This window comes from Nanorana parkeri, unplaced genomic scaffold (assembly GCF_000935625.1).
Source record: "Nanorana parkeri isolate BGI_ZX_2015 unplaced genomic scaffold, ASM93562v1 scaffold423, whole genome shotgun sequence".
Taxonomy (NCBI): Eukaryota; Metazoa; Chordata; class Amphibia; order Anura; family Dicroglossidae; genus Nanorana; species Nanorana parkeri.
The window spans coordinates 655,635-675,216 of record NW_017306691.1 but is presented as its reverse complement, the minus strand read 5'-3'; the positions used below and the strand labels follow the sequence as shown (position 1 = coordinate 675,216).

The window sequence follows — 19,582 nt, the reverse complement described above, 5'->3', positions numbered from 1 at the left end:
GTTTTTCCAAGGTGGCCAGGTGATGTTTCTGCCTTGGAGGGGGTGTTTTGTTGTGCCCAGCCCCCATTAGTTACTGCTTTGGGACATCTCCACTATGTCCTTCATAATAAAAAGGATTTTTGTACTTGCCTTAAAATTTGTTTCTCTGCGTTCATTGAAGGACACAGTACCCACCCCTCTGGTTGGTTTGTTGTGTCCAGTGGTTGTTTTATGTACTGCCTTGTACTGCTTTGCGATTGAGCTGCCTCTGTTAGGAGGTTTGGCTACCATCAGGGGCCGCCTCTAGGCTGAGCTTTTGTGCCTAGTCTCCTACTCCTAAAAGTGGCACTATAACCTAATTGATCAAGATCTGAAGATCTGCACTGTGTCCTTCAATGAATGCAGAGAAAATTATTTTACAGTGAGTGCAAAAATCCTATTTTTCTGAAACTTAAGAAAGCAAAGAGCACAACATAAAAAAATTAAGGAATATTGCAATAGTAGACATAGTATTGGATCTATGAGCATACAGCTCAACACCTAACAGAAGTAATAAACCCAAAAGCTAACCCACCCACCAATGTTTTCAAAAGTTAACCTCCGCACTTAAAACGCTGAACTGTTCATTTTGGTCTAGGAGCACGGATAAAGAAAACATACTTCCCTGACCCTTGATCCCGCCTGGCTGCCAGACTGGTCCCCGCAGCCTCCTCTCCCTTGAGCTCCGGCGTTCGCTCACCTCTCCATCCTGTCACGGCTCTCTGCCGTGACAGTGGAGGGGCTGGATTCCCTCCTCCCCGCTCCGATCCGCCAGCGCTGACTGGCGGAACGGACGGGGGAGGGGGTGGGTACAGCTGGCTCTGCCTCTAGATAGGCAGAGCCAGCTGTCAGTCACGCAGCTGGGTGGATCCCGGCACAATTGCCGGGATCCGCTTCAGCGCCTCAGTATACCGCGAGCTACAGCTCCTCCCGTTACCCTGAGAACTATGGAGAAATTGTTACAGACTGTTATGTGTGGAGTGCAATGTTCACTGTATCTGCCTCTACAACATACTCCCCAGACACCCTTCAAGCTTTATTTGGTGGGCTTGTTTCTGAGGGAGAGTGAGACTTCAACAACAAGCCCTAAAGTCACATGACCTTACTGAACTGTACCTCACACTACACAGATACAGTGAGGGGACTTGAAACTGCCACTGTCACTCTCATGAGGGAAGGGTGGCATTAAAACAGACTTCCCTCCTTTTCCCTCTCAAGGCTGTGACACACTGCAGGCGAAGCGAAGCAAAGGGAAAAAACCCCCCAACCTTCCACTTCGCACACCACCACAGCTTGGCAACACTGTAGTTTGTCCGGCACAGCGGAGCTCGGGATCGCCAGCGGCAACGGAGGGGGGGCCCCTCACAAACGCACGCATATTACAAGTGATCGGGCGTCTCTACAGACGTCTGAACGCTTGTATGTAAACAGCCATCGCTGGCTGTTTACATTGAAAGCCAATTTCCAGTTCGTGAGCACGGCCTAGCGGCGGCCACGAGCGGGGTGGGTTAGGACATTTAAAAACGCCCCCACCCGCATTACGTCTGCTGCCCGGCCGTTTAATTACAACAGACTGACAGCAGGTGGTTAATTATTTAATTCATAAATATTGTTTGTTGATTATGAAATATAGTTCTTTTTTTTTTACCACTCAAACTTCTCCTCAGGACTGGAAACAGAGAAGAACTGAGTGACAGAGGAGGAGGTTCCTGTATCTTTGCTCAGTGCTTCTCGAGAAAAAGGCCTTTAGCACCAGGTCTGACAGGGTGCTAAATCAAGGGTACTTTGCACAATACTTATCTCCTAATAAAGCTGTTCTCTATTTTTCTCCCTTTATTAAACAGGTACATTCCCATTACTTTCTATGTACTTATCACCAGGATGAGAAGAGGTGAGATATTTATGTTCCTACCTGACTTATCTCGGGTTATTAAACAGCATTTTCTATACTTTTCACTTTGCTAAGGTGAGAAAAGCCTTCTCACTGCTTATCTCACTCTTTCACAGTTTATTAAACGTACACCTTAACCCCATAGTTCTCCTTTAACCCTTCTCAAATAAGAGAAGATTGTTAGAATGTACATATACTCTGTTCTGTGTATTTAACTGTCTAGAGGATCTCATTACCCAAATCCAGATGACAAGGACAACACTGCCTACCATTTGAATCTATCCAGACCTGACAAAAGTATACCATTTCTGGCTTTCATACAATAACTGAACTGATCGTGGGCTTTTTATACTGTAATAACAGTGGTATTTATAGTTTTGGCAAACTAGTACAAAAAAAAAAAAGTACATCACTTACTGCAAATATGTCCATAAAAGCAATTTGATTTGTACAGATTTTAGGAAGTGGCTTTCCTAATTACTTCAATTTGACAAAGAAAAGGGCATTTTAAGCAATTGATAGGTTACAACCTTGTTTTCCTCAGTTGTGTTTCAGAATCAACTTCTGAATCAGCAAAAAAACCTCCCAAAAACTGAAAAGCACAAACATTTCAAAGGTGCAAGGGCAGCATTTTTTATTTTAAAAAAAGGAACAAATCATAAAAAAGGCAACTTCTCACCTTAAACAGATTTCACCTGTCTCTGTGATGTTCGGATGCCAGATCCTTGTTAAACACTTCGCTTTAGGAGGCTGCACACAAAGCAGAAATGAATTCATGTCACAATGGGATGAATGAAGTGAGACAAACATTTCAACAGATACCAGGAGGTTCTCAGCATGCAGCAAAAGCTACATTTCACTTGTATGGCAATTAATTTGCTGGAGAATATTGTTTTGGATATATTTCACAGGCTTGCTCCTGACAGCTTTTTGGTTAGCAATCTGCACTGGACAATTTCTGGCAAGTGCTGAGAAATTACATAGTCACAGGTGAGTAGAGGTGTGTGAAATTCCAATTTCCTGCCAATAAAGCTTTAACAGTCCCTCTGTGATTTCACACAAGATTTCAATTTATGAAAGTTATGATATAAACCGATGTAACTGCCATGTGACATTGTCTCAGCAGACCTATACATGTACAGAAATGGTTATATAGAGACTTGCATTCCAGTATTTAGGATAGTATCAGCCCTTCTCAAGCATCCAACTAGTCAAACCATTTCTCATTAAATAACATTTGGAACATTCTAATGGTTATCAAATATTTAAAGTGGAAAATTTTTTTCTTTGGAAAAGTTTGGAAGGGTTAGGACCTCAGGTCAGATTTTCACTGTTACCCGTGTGTTATGGTTGTTGAGAAATGCTTAGCTGCTGTGTGGACAATGGGACAGGAAATCCCACCAATTTCACTCGTCTCTGTGATATTTAAATGCAAGCTTTGGCAGCCATAAAAACATCTGCCATTGGTTCTAACCCTTCTTAACTTTATCCACAACTATAAAAGTGAAGTTCAACCAGCATATAAAAAGTTTTAAAAACACTCATCTATATGTAAAAGTTTCAGCATAATATTTGAGTAAGTATAATGGGCAAGATAAAGTCCCACCACCGACTCGCTGTTTCAGTCAACCAACAGAGGGGAAGAAACCCTCAGTCAGCTTTACACAAATAGCCACACGTTTAGGTCAATGTCTCCTTGACTAGTGGAGAGAATAACTGCTTTCTCTTGAAAACCTTAAAAACTCCAAATGTTAGTAGCAATCAGAACTCCAAACAGCCAAGTTCCTGGGAAGAACTATTAGTAGAGCATTAGTGCCTTGGAAAACTGTAAATTCCTTTAAGTAGAAGCTACACAGTTTTGTTAAAACCCACTGCTTGTACCCCAGTGAACTTGTACATTACAGCATGAAGCCTCCAGCTGTATGCAACGTTTTGGTGGTGTTTTTCTGAATGGAAATTAATATAGACTGGAAAACATAAAATGTAAAATGTACCCATTTTGTGAAAGGGTAAGGCAAAATGGTACATGGCTGGTATTTATTAACATGTCCTCTTTAGAAATTTGTTTTTAAAGGATTCCTGTAGCTTCCTGACAGCCTGTTCTTAATTTAGCTTTTGCTCACCCTTCCTTGTAGAAAGCTTCTATTTAAAAAATGCTCTTAGGCTGTGGATGGTTCCCCAGCTGATCAGAATGGAGGGTGCCCATGTGAAAGGGGCCTTAGAATCTTCATGGTGCAAGGTTTAATTGAAGTGTATGCCAGGGCAAAAAAACAAGCAAACATATGCAGTGCATGTATGTGAAAGTTCTCATTCATCCAGGTCATGGTATATTTGTAAAAAATAAGTCAAGGCAACTGGACTAGCTGGTATTTTTCTTGAAGACGTTTCACATTTCTGGATGACTATTGAAACGTCTTCAAGTCCAGTTGCCTTGACTTATTTTTTACAGATATATGCAGTACATGCACATTTCCCCACATGGAGGTACAGGAAAAACAAATACCTGTTGATCTACCATAAAAGCACTTAGCAGCCCAATTTTCTTTTGCTAAACTTCAAAGACCCACCCCTTCTTCCATCTCCCCAACACAGGCACTAATCGCTCTGAAGTCCCAAGATAAGAACTAGGTGTGCTACTTACACTCTTTGAGATATCAAAGGAAGTGCGTACAAGAAACAGGGCGGCTCTCAATTTTAGACATCAAACAGCTATGTTTTTGTACTTTTAATCAGATATTACAAAATGCTTACGACTGTGTATTTTACAGGCCAAAAGGGTGCAAATGAGACATGTCCACTGTTAGGGTTTCCATACAATTTAAGATAATGCTAAACATGGCACCCTCCTCTCCTGTTCGCGTGGACCTTGATGGAACGTCACCTGTATCCATAGAGCATTGGTTAGGCCATGAAAACCTGTAGTTTCCAGATATGTGGTACTAAAGCTGTACTATGTGTAGACTTAGGACCAGATTTTGGTAGTATAATATATGGCTCAATTTCCTAGGATGACCACCTCAGTTCAAAAGTATGTTGATCTCATGCTGATGACTAATGCAGTCATGAAGTGAAGCGAACAGTCCAATCATAGGGACTGTAGCAAGGGATAACATAATTATACTTCCACTTTATAAATCACTGGATTGGCCTCATCTAAAGTATGCGGTACAGTTCTGGTAACTGACCCTCAGGAAAGATGTCCTCGCGCTTGAGAGAGTCCAGAGAAGGGCTACAATGTAAATTAAAGGGATAGAAGGCCTGATATTTGAAGACCGCCTCCAGAAATTAATTGTATTTACCTTAGAAAAGAGGCGCTTATAAGGGGACCTTATTGTAGTCTTCAAAATCATCAATGGGGACCACAATATTCGGAACAAGTTGTTTACACCGAGAACTATATTGAGGACAAGAGGACACAACAAGAGATTAGAAGAGAGGGGGTTCAATCTTAGACTGTGCAAGGGTTTTTTTTTTTCTTCTGTGCGGCTAGTAAAAATATGGAACTCCCTTCCACAGTCAGTGGTATTCGCTAAAAGTGTTGGTAAATTCAAGAAACTTTTAGACGAGTTTCTTCTTTAACTACATATACAGGGATATGGGAGATGTTAAATCCATATATTTACAAACACACATACACATAGGTTAAACTATATGGACCCTCGTCTTTATTCAACCTCACCTACTATGTTACTATGTTAATGAAAGCCCAGCTTTGGACAGATAGGGTTTCTATTCTATTTTTTCAGCACATCATGCTTTAGAATCTGCAGGCCTATTGGCAAACTGGCTTCCTCAAGACTTACAAGATCATTTATGGATCAAAGACAATATGCAATACACAGACCAGCACCAGGAAGAGGCAGTATGTAAAAGCATCAAAATGGACTGATAGTCCTTGATTGAATAGCTGCTGTGGATGTAACAGATGGATAGATCGAGGAGACACTCAGGAGATTCGGTTCTCCTCACAGAGTCCCACTGCTAATCCTTAGAGCGCTTTCGGAGACATCCAATTCCTCCAAATGTTTTTGCGATTTCGCAGGCGTGCAATTTTAAGGTTTGACATGTTTGGTGTCTTTTTACCTGATGTGACCCAATCTTTTGTATTTTCCCAAAAAATTGGAGTAATAACAAATGTTTCATTACATGACAATAGTGTAATGGTCAGACATAAGAACCCCCCTTTTCCTTAAAAACCCGTTAAGCATTCCAAGATGGACCCAGATGTGAGATTAAATATTTTGCAGGTAAACAGTAGAACAAACCTATCTGCATATAACATTATTATGCTACCCCCAAGAAACAGGAATTTTGTACTCACTAGAAAACCTTTTTTTACTGGCCCTCAAAGAGTTTCTTAGATAAGAGTTACTTATTACATCCAGTCTTCCTCTGACTTACCCCACATAATTATGTGGAAATCAAATGGGGGAGTGGTATTCTATGATTAGACCATCAACTTATGTTCAGTGGGCCTATGGGTTATATAGTGTTGAGGTCAATGAAGGCCATTGATGATAGTGTTAGCTTTACCATAAGGCTGGGTTCACACCGAGGCGGCACAATTTTTGTGCGTTTGTACGCGCCTTAACAGCATGCGGTTATTTGCGTGTTTTAGCGCACTGTGCACATTTGTATGCGTGTTTTAACTGGCAGCTCATAAACCATTGTGGGAAATGGAAGAACGTGCACAAAAATGCTCATGAAAATGTGCAACATGCTTCTATTCCGCATTTCAAATTAAGTCTATGGGGCAAAACTTTAACTGCCCAAAGAAGCTCCTATACCTTCTTGGGCGTTTTTCTGCTCAGGTGTGAACCAGGGCCATTGAAAATCATGGGATTTCTTGTGTTGGGCAGTTAAAAGCGCTTTTCGAACTGCTCAAAAACTCCTAGGTGTGAACCAGGTCGAAGCTGTCAGCAACCTGGCTTGTGAGGTAATTCAAGAGAATTCACCATTACGAATCAGTTGCTCATAACCAGATCACTACAAACTCTGACCTCAGACTGTACTTGCATACCATGAGAATACAAATTGGTTCAAACAGAAGATATTGTTTAGTAGTTGGATTGCTTTCTAAACGCTATTTTATGTCTAATAATATGTCTTTCCCCAAACAAAATATAATGGCAAATTAATCTGTACTTAAAGAAACACATATGCTGCTATTACTTACCTACTGAAACTTCTAGAAGCTAAGCTGGAAAACAAGAAGTCACAAATCTGAAACAAATATGCAGTGAAGTGGAGTTAAATCATGACACCCGATCTATACTTGTTCCAGGTCAGTGACTCAGAATACTGAAGCCGATGGACTGGCATGACAGCCATGCAACTATTATATTAGAATATTTCTCATAAAACAGATTTCTTGCAACATTAGGTATTAATTTCCCATTTTGGTATTCAGGGTGAGCACACAGTTTTGATGGTGCAGTTATACAAGACCTGAATGAGGCTAAAAAGGAAATTGAATTGAGCACTGAAACAGCTTAAGTAAAGTGAGATACTACTGCATTTGATCTGCATGCTCTACTGATGTACAGTGAACAATAGCTGCCACCAACGATAAACAGTAGACATGCAGAGAAAAGCACTTGTAATTGCAGAATGAACAGCTGCCTTCCAGCTGTCCCAAGGCAGCTCATCCCAGTATCCTTCAAATGACAGCAAAAGGTTGTAACCCCAAAGGAATCCTGTTTCAAAGAATGTCATTAATTTCATTAAAAAGTGTTTGGTTAAAGTCGATGGAATTACATTTTGCTAGGGCAAAGAGTCAAAACAGAATATGAGATTAAGCAGAACATTAACACATTCTACATAGGAAAACAGCAGCTGCATGTTGCAGCGAATATGTTATTGAATATCCAACGGATCCATGTAGAAAGTACTAAGGACAAATACACATATACAGTACATCTATCTCAGGTGACTGTGTTAATCTGATCCCAAACTATGCAAGCTAAAGTATTAACACAGTCTACAAAAGCCATAAAACCACTTTAAAACAAGCCCTCATTCACCTCTCTAGCTATAGGCATTATGGGTAAATGTGTCTTCAAAGCTAGTATAATATGAGCTTCTTTCTCTGGAGAGCAGATCTAGGCCTGTCAGCCCTGTAATAAAAACAGCACTGCAGGTCTGGAGCACAGGGTTGTACAGGAGCCATTGTCAGCGTTCCTACCTAAGAGTAAACAAAGGCGACAGATCGGGACTTGCTCCTATACAAGAAATCCCTGCAAAAAAAGTAAGTGGCAGGTTTTCTTTAACCACCATCCGCACATTACTGCTACGATTCCCCTGGCCACCTCTCCCCCCAATGGACTGTTCCTCTCGCAGCCATCCAAGGGTCAGAACACCCCTGTTCCACTCCTCACTTGTTGAGCGACACATGCAGCAGCTGCCTTTGGTGATTACTGGTATGAAAGGTTTGAAGGTAAGCAAAGTGATTCATATGAATGTTAACAAGTGAAGACAACTGCAACTTACCACTGCACTCACTCCACACCATAATATTATTAATGGATATGTTTGCAAACACAAATCCATTCATAGATGTTAAATATAAACAGTTTATAAAATAAAACAAAAAATGATATGGCCTTTCAATTTTCTTATGTATTTCATTAATTGAGGCATTTTATACACAAAGAATAATAATCCTTTTTTTAATCTAGTAACTCTCTCGGATATCCCCCAGAGTGGTCATGAGCTTCTGGATTCGAAAATCAGTGCCCTTGAAAAACAGCAGGCCATTAAATATTTTAAGTGTAATAAACGGCCACGTCTAGATGCTTTCTCAGCTTTGTTTTATTGAAAACTTTGAGGATTTGTCTCCTTACTTGGCTACTCTGTTTAAAAGAGAACTATGGGGTAACCTTTTTATCCCATAGTTCTCTTAGCTCAGTGAATAGCGAGCTACATACTGAGAGCGCCGCAGCTGGGACGGATCCCGACAATACTGTTGAGATTCACCCAGCTACCGGACAGACGTCTCTGCCTATCTAGCTGGCCCTCCCCCTCCCCTGTCCGTTCCTCCAGTCAGCCCTGGAGGATCAGACAGGGGAGGGGGGGAAATCTATGCGGGAAGCGATGACTGACAGTCACTGCTCTCTGTAGGGAGATGATCGGAAAGTGAACGAGCAACGGTATGTGTTTACTCACTCCCTGATCTATAGGGGCGACGTGTGAGTTTCCTTGTCACACGTCGGCTCTTACTTACTATGAGGATGAGTGAAAATCACTCAGCTCATAGTTCTCCTTTAATGGTCTCCTGAGGGGTGGCTCTCTGTCTCCGCAGATGTTTACAGCCAACCTGATAGGGATCTCCACTCCTGGACCAACTATCGCCCTATATCTTTAATAAATGAGGATATCAAAATACTTTCGAAGGTGCTCACTGCTTCTATCAACCAGTTCGCAGGGAGTTTGATTAAGACAGCGTTCGTAGAGTCTTGCACTTAATTCATTTGGCCAAGTCTCACTCACAGGAAAATATACCATTGTCCTTGGATATTTTCAAGGCTTTTGACATGCTGTCTAGAGCTGCAACAGTTATTCGATTAAGTCGATTAAAATAGACGATGGAAAACGTTGTCAACGTTTTCCATCGTCGATTCGTCGGCTAAAATTCACATTTCCCGCTCGCCGCTGCTTACGCCTTTAATCGATTAATCGAACTTAATAATCGGCTAACTAATCGATTATGAAAATAATCGTTAGCTGCAGCCCTAATGCTGTCGTTGCCTTATCTTTTTGAGGTCCTCTGCAAATTGGGGTTTTGGCACTCATTTCTTATCGTGGATTAAAGCTCTTCTCCCCAAGCCAAGCTTAAATACCGTGGCTTTGAATCTTCTATGTTTCCCATCGCTCGGGGCACTGTCAGGGTTGCCCCCGTCACCTGTTCTATTTAACCTGGCTCTTGAGCCTTTGGCAGAATACACTAGGTCTCACCCCGATATTCATGGCCTTGAAGTGGCAGGTCTGCACCACAAAGTGTCCCTTTTTGCAGATGATTTTCTTCTGACCTTGACTGTCCCTCATTTGTTCCTTCCAAACCTTTTTAAGGCCGTCTGACTTTGCACTTATTTCTGATTTGCGGGTTAACCAATCTAAATCCCAGGCCCTTGATGCCTCTGTGTTAACTAAGACTGACAAAAGTTTGCCTAAATTTTTCTGTTTTCCAAGTCTTCCCAATTCATATCCCTAGTTATATTTTTCGTATCCTGTAGGTTAAGTTTCTCTCATTCATTTGGGGTAACGCTAGACCTAGGATAAACCAAATAGTGCTTTATCGCCCTAGATCTTTTGGTGGTCTAGCTGTCTAGAACCTTTGTCTGTATTATGCCGCTGCTAACATAGCTCCCCTGACTCTTTTGCAGTTGACAGTTGAATTTCCCCTCTGGGCCAGTTTAGATCTAGTAGAGTGTCATCCCACCCCCATTTCATCGCTGTTATGGCTGCTGCCTGCTCATCGCCCTGTAGCTCTTAACCCGATTCTTTGAAAGTGTGGGATACTCTGGAAACTTGATATCATCGCATTTGCCCTAGCTTTCTTTGATTTACTGTCCCCTTTTTCCTCTCTTTTTACCCCTTCGGGAGTTAAATCTTTCCAACAATTGTTCAACGCTCACGCTTTCCCCCTTCGAAAATGGTATTCTCTGCTAAAAAATAACTCCGCCCCTATGCAATTGACTCAGTTTGAACATGGTTGCTACTGTAATCCACATTGGCCTGCCCTCATCTAATCTGCTCCTCTCTGCTTTCTTCTTCTTTCACTCTTGCTTCCTATCAGCATAAATGGCATGAGGAATTGGGTAGGTCCTTGACAGTCCCTGAGGACGGGCAAGCAATTTGGTACTCTGTGGCTCGATGCTCTTGTAATGTGCTAGTAGTCGAAAATTCATGAAAGGTGGTATTATGCTGGTATTATACGCCTGCCCGCCTTGCGAGATGTAGCCCATTGTACTCCCCCAATTGTTTTAGGGGGGTGTTCAGAACCTGTTACCATGCTTCACATCTGGTGCACCTGTCCCGGTGTGTCTAAACTTTGGATTCGTTTTTAACCTAATTTGCTCCCTTTTCCATGTACCTTTGCGGAGGGATCCGTGTGAGGCGTTGTTACTGAAACCCATTCCTCAATTGAAGCGATTGCAGAGGATCTTAGTCTCTCACATTTTTGTTGTTACTAAAAAAAACTATTGCTAGATCTTGGAAGTCTACGTTCTTAAGTTTTGGGAAAGTAAGGAATCAACGTAATATTTTAGTAAATGAAAAATTGATGGCTGTGCTGACCGATACGCATGACAGCTTTTTGGCGATTTGACAGCCTTGGATTGAATATTTTAGGTTGCCGTCATTTAGCTCTCAGTTGTCCATTCAGTGCTTCACTCCCTCTTCTTTCCTACTCCCCTTTTTTACTGTCCTTTCTTTTATGTCTTTTCTCCTTTTCCCCTTCTGATTTTTCTAATTTTCTTGTTCTAATTTCTTTGGCACTTTGCTCTAAGATCCTGATTTCTATGTTTTTGTCCATTTGTTATATTGCCCAATGCTTACTGAGCTGTGGGCTTTCCTTATATGGGAGTCAGACTATCCACCTTGTATGTTAGGTTTACTTGCATAGTAGTATTTAGTGATATGTACGCACTTCTATTGTTGATTTGGATGTCTGGTTCTACTGTGCTCTACTTAACACTAGTTATGCTCTTTCGTGGTACATAAATCTTACTTTTTGTTAATTTTAAAACTCAACAAAAATTATTCTGAAAGAAAAATAATCCAATAACTTCATAACGCCAGCATGCATCCAGTGTTGAAACACAAAAGTTAAAAAAGGCTATATTTGGCCCCCTTTCTTACTAATGTATTATCTATAACAACCAAATGTACCAATTAGCATGCAAAAATACAATGAATAATTTTTTTTCATACCTGCTTAACCCCCTGAGGACGTTGTAACGACGAAACGCGTAGGGGTGGGCCTATTCTACGTCATACCAAATACGGATGTTCGTTGGTACACCATCTAACCGGCCGGCAGAGCGAAAACGAAGGCCACGTTTTCGCTGGAGAGGCCCCGGGGGATGACAGGCTGCACATACTAAGGTAAGAGGGGACTTTTTTGTTAATCGGGAAGCCGGGTGGCGACTCTTTACACACTGCCCGGCTAATCAGGAAGCCAGGCGGCGAGTCATTACACGCCACCTGGCTTTCTGAATGGGACTTACGTTACTCGGTAATTGGTATCGGCGAGTACCGGAAAAAAATTATCCGTACTCGGTACCAAAATACCGGTATCGGTGCATCCCTACTTTATGTATTAAAAATGTTCTAAGTGTGATAAGGAACTATAAATAACTGAACAGATATTTCCAATATTATGGTAGGTAGAAATGATTGCATAGAAAACACCCTTCACAAAGTGACAGTATGGGACATAACACAAAAATGAACTCCTGCCCATCCTATAATGAAGGCTTAATGAAGCTTAAAGGTTAAGTTATTAATGCATGCCATAGGGCTTTCTCATCTTGCAGCTTAAATGAGATACCTTCATCCTGGATAGTGAGGCAGGAAATGCAGTGACAGCATCTATGAACCGTGCAGCAGTAGGAAATTAAAAAGACCTTCGTTGTGCATTTCACAGAACAACAAAGGAAAACCGACGGCTCATTTATTTCCTGCAAGCAGCAGCCACCACACTTATCTTCAGAGGTAATAAGGGAAATTCTATAAAAATTGAAGAGGCCAGGCACAGAATGTCAAATTTAAGAAAAACTCTACTACGACTTTAACTATGCTTCCTAAAGAATGTTCAAGAAAATCATGACATAATTCTTTGCAGCGTCTTCATGGGACAAAAAAAAAATATGTTCTAGTTATAATTAGAAATGATCAAAGCTTAAATACCGTTGAATAAAGTAAAACCTCTTGTCCATCGAATAAATCATGAGCTCTAGTCCACAGGTTTTTCGTAAACTCAATATACATATATATTGACTATTGAAACTCCCTGTTGGCCTACCTTTACACAGGCTATCCCACCTTTAATCTAACACTAATACTGCTGCCAGACTTACCATACCATCCATTCTGTGGCCACTGTCCCTCTCTGCCAAGCTCTCCTTACTAGCTTCCGCTCACCCAACAAATAGAATTCAAAATGCTAACATATAAAGTCATCCACAACTCTCCTCAAAGTTATGTCTCTAATCTTGTTTCAAAATATCAACCAAACTTCCTCTTTGCTCCTCCCAAGACCTCCTGCTTTCTAGTTCCTTAATTATTTCCTTCAGGAATTCTGCAAAGCCTCCCAATTCCTCTCTTCTCCAATCTGTCTGACTATCTCCTACTCTACCTTTAGACGGTCCCTGAAAACTCATCTCTTCAGGGAAGCCTATACCAGTTTTACATAAAACTGAACTTTTACTTAGGTTATGCTTCACAGCTATTAACTTTTGTATCACTTGGACCCCCCTTTTAGATTTTAAGCACTGGCGAGCAGGGCCCTCCTAATCCTCTTCAAATTGTCTTTTACGGTTTCCCTTTATTTTTATAAAAGAAGCACTGAGAAAACTGTCGGTGCTATATAAGTGGTGCATAACAATAATAAAAATTAGAATCAGATTTTGAACAAAAAGCAGCCAGTGCAAATACACCAATTAGCTTTAATATTATGACCACTTACCTAATATTGAGTAGTTCCCCCTTTTATCTCCAAAACAGCCTTGACTGGTCGAGGCATGGACTCCACTAGACATCTGATGGTATGCTGTGGAGTCTAGGACCAAGCCGTTAGCAGCAGATACTTTAAGTTGTAAGGTGGGGCCTATATGGATCGGATTTGTTTTTCCACCACATCCTAAAGATGCTTTGTTGGATTGAGATCTGCAGAATTTGGAGGCCAAGTCAACACCTCAAACTCGCTGTGTTCCACAAAACATTCCTGAACCATGTCTGCAGTGTGGCAGGGTGCATTATCCTGCTGAAATAGCCCACTGCCATCAGGGAATACTGTTTCCATGAAGGGGTTCTCTTGGTCAGCAACAATGTTTAGGTAGGTGGTACATGTCAAAGTAATATCCACACGAATGGTAGGACCCAAGGTTTGCCAGCAGAAAATTGCCCAAAGTATCACACTGCCTTCGCCAGCTTGCCTTTTTCCTATAGTGTATCTTGGTGAAATCTCTTTCCCAGGTAAGCGACACACAAGCACCTTAGCATTCACATGATGTAAAAAATCCCCATCATTCATCAGACCAGGCCACCTTCTTCCATTTCTCTGTGGTCCAGTTCTGATACTAACGTGTCCACTGAAGACGCTTTTGATGGTGGACACGGGTCAGCATGAGCACCCTGACTTATCTGCGGTTATGTAGCCCCAGACACAACAAACTGAGATGCACTGTGTGTTCAGGTATTAAGGATGTGCCATCGCACTTCCACACCAACATATGACAAAATAAAGTTCAAATGTGTGCTGAAATGGCCAAAGGATGGTGATGTGCAATCAGAAGAGGTGATAAAGGTCACCAGCATACCGAGCTCCACTTTATCGATCTGTCTTTTATTGACATTCAAACATGGTGTCACAAGCAATCAGAACGTTTCGGAAACCAAATGTGGTCCCTTCATCAGGCAAAACAATGTATGACATTGTTTTGCCTGATGAAGGAACCGCATTTGGTTCCAAAACGTTGCAATTACTTGTTACAACATGTATTGTTTGAACCTCAATAAAAGACGGACCGATCTAGTGGACCTTGGTGCGATGGTGGCCTTATTATCTCTTCTATTTGTGTTCAGACACCTTTCTATTGGAACCAACATTAACTTTTTCAGAATTTTGAGCTGCAGTATCACTTCTACTGGATCAGATTATACGGGTCAGACTTCGCTCCCCTCATGCATCAATGAGCTTTGGCAGTCCATGACCCTGTCACTGGTTCACCTTCTTTGGACCACTTTTGGTAGGTCCTGACCACTGTAGACCAGGAACATCCCACAAGAGCTACAGGTTTGGACTTGTTCTGTCCCAGTCCACCTAGCCATCACAATTTGGCTCTTGTCAAAGTCGCTCAAATCCTTATGCATGCCCATTTTTTCTGCTTCTAACATCAAACTCAGGGATAAAATGGTCACTTACTGCCCAATATATTTATCCAGGTGCCATTGTAACAAGATAATTATTGTTATTCAGTTCACCTCTCCGTGCTAATAATGTTATGGCTGATCGGTGTAGACTTCCATTGAATATACCAACTGGTTCAAAATATTGTTACATTAGCTACCTGACTTTTTGAAAGTGTCCAGTCATCATATGCAACCTGCTATGAAGGAAATAAGTATACAGGACTAGAGTGTTTACTTCTGCATGTTAGGGAACTTGAGAAACTGGGGAAGATTACCTCAATACACCAGATGCAGCCAACACAGATCTCCAGATGCAATGACGTCAGAAAAAAAAAAAGTTGTCTTATAAAGAGTGTTTGTAACATCCAGAGCCTGATTTAAGTAAGGATAGCAATATATGCAGATGTATTGCTCATGCACAGACAAACAAATCGTGTCCTCACAAAACTTACCTATGATGTGCACGCATAGGCTACAGTGCAAAAATGCACATTTTACAAACAAGTGTGGTTTGCTATGGAATGCACACTCCAGAATTTGCATATATGCCAACTAAATTGTGGCATGCTTTAGATAAAAAGTTTTTTTTATTATTTAAAAAATATATTATTTATTGTTTTTTATTTATAGCACTGGGGGTATCTTTGCATGGCTTTCAAGCACTAGCCAGCATATAAGGATCCAAATGCTGGTGCTTTGAACAGAAATTTCAGTAATAACCACACATATGCTGCCTCTTTCAATATAACATAGCATACATCTTTCTTAACACACCATATAGCTTGGTGCATTTATTTTTAATCAAAAAGAAAAAAAAATACTTTTATTTCAAAGGGCATTTATCCTATAAGGTACATTCCAGTGAAAACTGAAAATGCCAGTGGTCCTTTAAATTTTAAAACAAAGCGTAGGGATGTAGAAAAACAAGTTGTAATGGACAAAGAGTAACAGAATGGCATAAGTATTTACCTCTCCTGGAGAACATGTTTATCTCCACTAAATGCTTGTCATATGTGTGAAGATCAAATGGTTACAAGACCTTTGCTGAAGGGGAGGATTAGTCACTTTAAACGGTGATCCTTCCATTCAGCAAAGATCTAATCTGTAAATTCTTAGTCCAGCTCACGTGGCCAGTACCAGTATTTTCTCTAGGACAGGTATCTTAGTACAATTATTTTTCTTTATTTCACAATGAGGCTGTTATTGTAGTTTCATGGGTGAACTTTAAAATGCATTTAGGGTACACTGACTAGATGCTTAAAAAGGTTATTAAACCCGTGTTTTTGCATATATCTACTGCTAGCAAGCAGTAGATATATGCAAAAACTAAAAAAAAACCCTTTCAAACAGGTTTAAACTGACCTGTGTCTTCGCTGCGCGCTCCCGTCCAAACATCTGAAGGGTCTTGGGCGGCCGCAAAGGATCTTGGAGTGGGCGCATGCGCAGTCCAGATGTTCGGCTGGGAGACGAGGAGACACACAAGGTGAGTCTATGGAGCAGCGTGCACCCGCACAGACACTGTGGGACAGGAAGTGCCAACTAACACAGAGGAGTCAGCGCTGGAGGGACAGCTGAAAACTACAGAAGATGATCAGATTAAGCCCCCATTCACACCTAGGCGTATTGTAATATGCGCGTCTGTCAAGCGTTTTTTTTACCGCAATTCGCGGTAAAAAAAGTTGCGCGATTCCAAAGGCTACTTGGCAGTATCCCAATGGAAAACGCCCTACAAAACGGCCCGAAGTAGTCCCGGGACCTTTTCAGGCGTGGGCCGTTTTGTAGCGCGTTCGGGACGGGCGGAAATACGGCAAGGTGGGAACAAGTTCATTGACTCCAATGCAATTTATATTTTTGAGCGTTTTGTAGAGCGTTCTTCGAGCGTAGAAAGTACAGAAGATGATCAGATTAAGCCCCCATTCACACCTAGGCGTATTGTAATATGCGCGTCTGTCAAGCGTTTTTTTTACCGCAATTCGCGGTAAAAAAAGTTGCGCGATTACAAAGGCTACTTGGCAGTATCCCAATGGAAAACGCCCTACAAAACGGCCCGAAGTAGTCCCGGGACCTTTTCAGGCGTGGGCCGTTTTGTAGCGCGTTCGGGACGGGCGGAAATACGGCAAGGTGGGAACAAGTTCATTGACTCCAATGCAATTTATATTTTTGAGCGTTTTGTAGAGCGTTCTTCGAGCGTAGAAAGCGCTACAAAACGTTCAGGTGTGAACGAGGGCTAAGAAGCATGATTTAAGGCAAGTCTTTACACTAACATTGGGGCGGGGGGAATTATCCTTTAATGTCACTAAGGTTTTGGTTATTCATCCAGGCATTGATACAGTACACCAGCAACTGCTGAAGATGAGCAGCTTTGTGGGCCCAGTCCCAAGACTTGGAAGAAGCTTGCGAGACCAAGGAATAAGGTAAGAATTGCTGCTCATTCCTTACTCCCTAGGCACAACAAGGAATTCATTCTTGCAGGTCAGGGTTCAAGGTGACTGCCTTGTGAATTTTTACAGCTGAATGGAGTTCTAAGATGTTCTTTACATCCACCAGATCAAACCTGGATTGGAAGCTTAAATCCCACAACTGATAAATTAAGCAGATAGAAACAAATATGCCTTGTACACGAAGGAGTCATCATCCACAACAGGACATAACTGGCTGTAGTGATTTACTGAGAAATCTTTGATGGCATTAACAGTTTAATGATTTGCCTAGAATTGAGGGTATCACAGAGCATGTGTTTTAAAATTCTGTACTGTATTTGTAAAATGCTACTGCTCTTTGAAGAAGCTTCTGCCACCTATTGTTACCTTGTTAATAACATGCCTCATGTAATTATTAAACATTTTCCACCTTGAATTCTTCCAGCTACAAAAAAAAAAAAAAGTCAAGTATTCAAAGGAAAACATGAAATTCTGTGTTTGGACCTTTCATGTAGGAAAATGCCTACCACTTCCACGGCTTTTAACTTAAGGTTGCAATTACAGATGTTGTAGTGTAACCACTAAATCACAAGGGTTCTCTGTGGGAACCTCTGTATAGCAATGATTAGCTATTAGTCTATCGTCAAACTACTGCTGGGACATAGAGACGACATAGAGACTATCTAGTGTTTCTATGTTTCTTGGAAAGCACTTTTAATCCAATGTAAAGGGTTGCAACCTATAAAAAGCCAAAGTACTGTATTCACTGGACCCTTTCAGCAGAGGAGGGGATACATAGAACTTTCACAGGATGGCAATAATCTTGCTAAAGCACTGTTTATCTTAAACTATTGCTATTTTTAGCACCAACCTGGCATTCTCAGAGTGGATTTCTGGATAGTGACATCAGTCTTAGACCCCTGAAATTAACTCCAAATCCACCGCACCCTGAATAACAATTAAGTGCACCAGTGGCCACGAGTTATGGTGTGCATAACAGCATGCACAGTGGCTTGCATTATGCACAGGAGCAGAAGTGCATTGTTACAACAAATTGCAGTGCTTGTTTCTCTTTTATATTTCACATTTTAAAATCATGTTAATTCACCTTGCATGGCAGCACATTGGGACGCATTTCTTTGTGCGCTTTTAACATGCTGTGCAAAGTATGACTGCACTGCATCATTTTATCACAACGCACACCAACGTAGTGCACAAATGCATGACTGCTCATGGAACTTTACTGTGCGGTGCAGGCAGAATAGTAAAATAAAGATATGTTCATTTTTCACTAGCAATGCACATTAAAGCAGAACTGTAGAGTAAAAAATTAAAAGCAGGCAGGTATTTATAGAAAAGATTCTTCATGTCTCTTCTGCCACACCATCATTTTTTCGTGCCTGCAAGCAGATTTTTAGTAATTGTACAATGTTACAGTTCTTAGAAATCACACAATGCCAGCCACACACATAATGTGAGAATCTCATGCTTAATTACATTGGTCAAACCCGGAAACTTTGAGAAAATTTAAAAGGATTACCGGAGGCTAGTACAAAAGAGATTGCAGTACTACCAGTACTTAAAAATACATTTGCATTTGAGTTCATGTTAAGATTAGTGTGAGTGTACACTGTTTCATAAGATACAACTCAAAATGTTAGTACTGCAGTCCACATCCATCGGAAATGCTTCACCAATTTTCGAAGCAAACTTTGTTGACTAACCCATTAAACATGTCCTAATGAATACACAACAGGATTGAGCATTTAATATCTGCCTACACTTACCTTTCTACATAGGACAATGATGTACAAAAAAAAATACATATTGAAATATATGAAAAAGCTCAGAAAGCAAAGTGTACACTACCTACAGAAATGCACAGCACTATGGCATGAGGAGGGTAGTACATCAAAGGAGCAGGGAAAATCATTTTTGAAGAAGTCAATTTTTAAAAGGTTAGTCATGAATGGCCATCTCTCAAAGAATAGACAACACAGAAGTACACAAAATCACATATCAGAAGTTTGCTCTGAGGTGCTGACAGCATAACTATCCAAACTCTCTAACATGTAAACACTGCACCTTAAAGTTAATGTGTGCTTAGCCTATGTACGTTTTC

At 41.1% G+C, this 19,582-nt stretch overlaps 1 protein-coding gene across 2 annotated transcripts in view; it reads right to left on the bottom strand.

Moving 5' to 3' along the window:
* Positions 1 to 19,582, bottom strand: part of UBE2F (ubiquitin conjugating enzyme E2 F (putative)) — a 192,011-nt gene that overhangs the window by 66,111 nt on the left and 106,318 nt on the right. For both annotated transcript variants that reach the window (XM_018559937.1, XM_018559935.1), the window contains exon 6: positions 2,589 to 2,659. In XM_018559937.1, the coding sequence (XP_018415439.1) occupies positions 2,589 to 2,659 (71 nt within the window). The remainder of the gene's footprint in view (positions 1 to 2,588; positions 2,660 to 19,582) is intronic.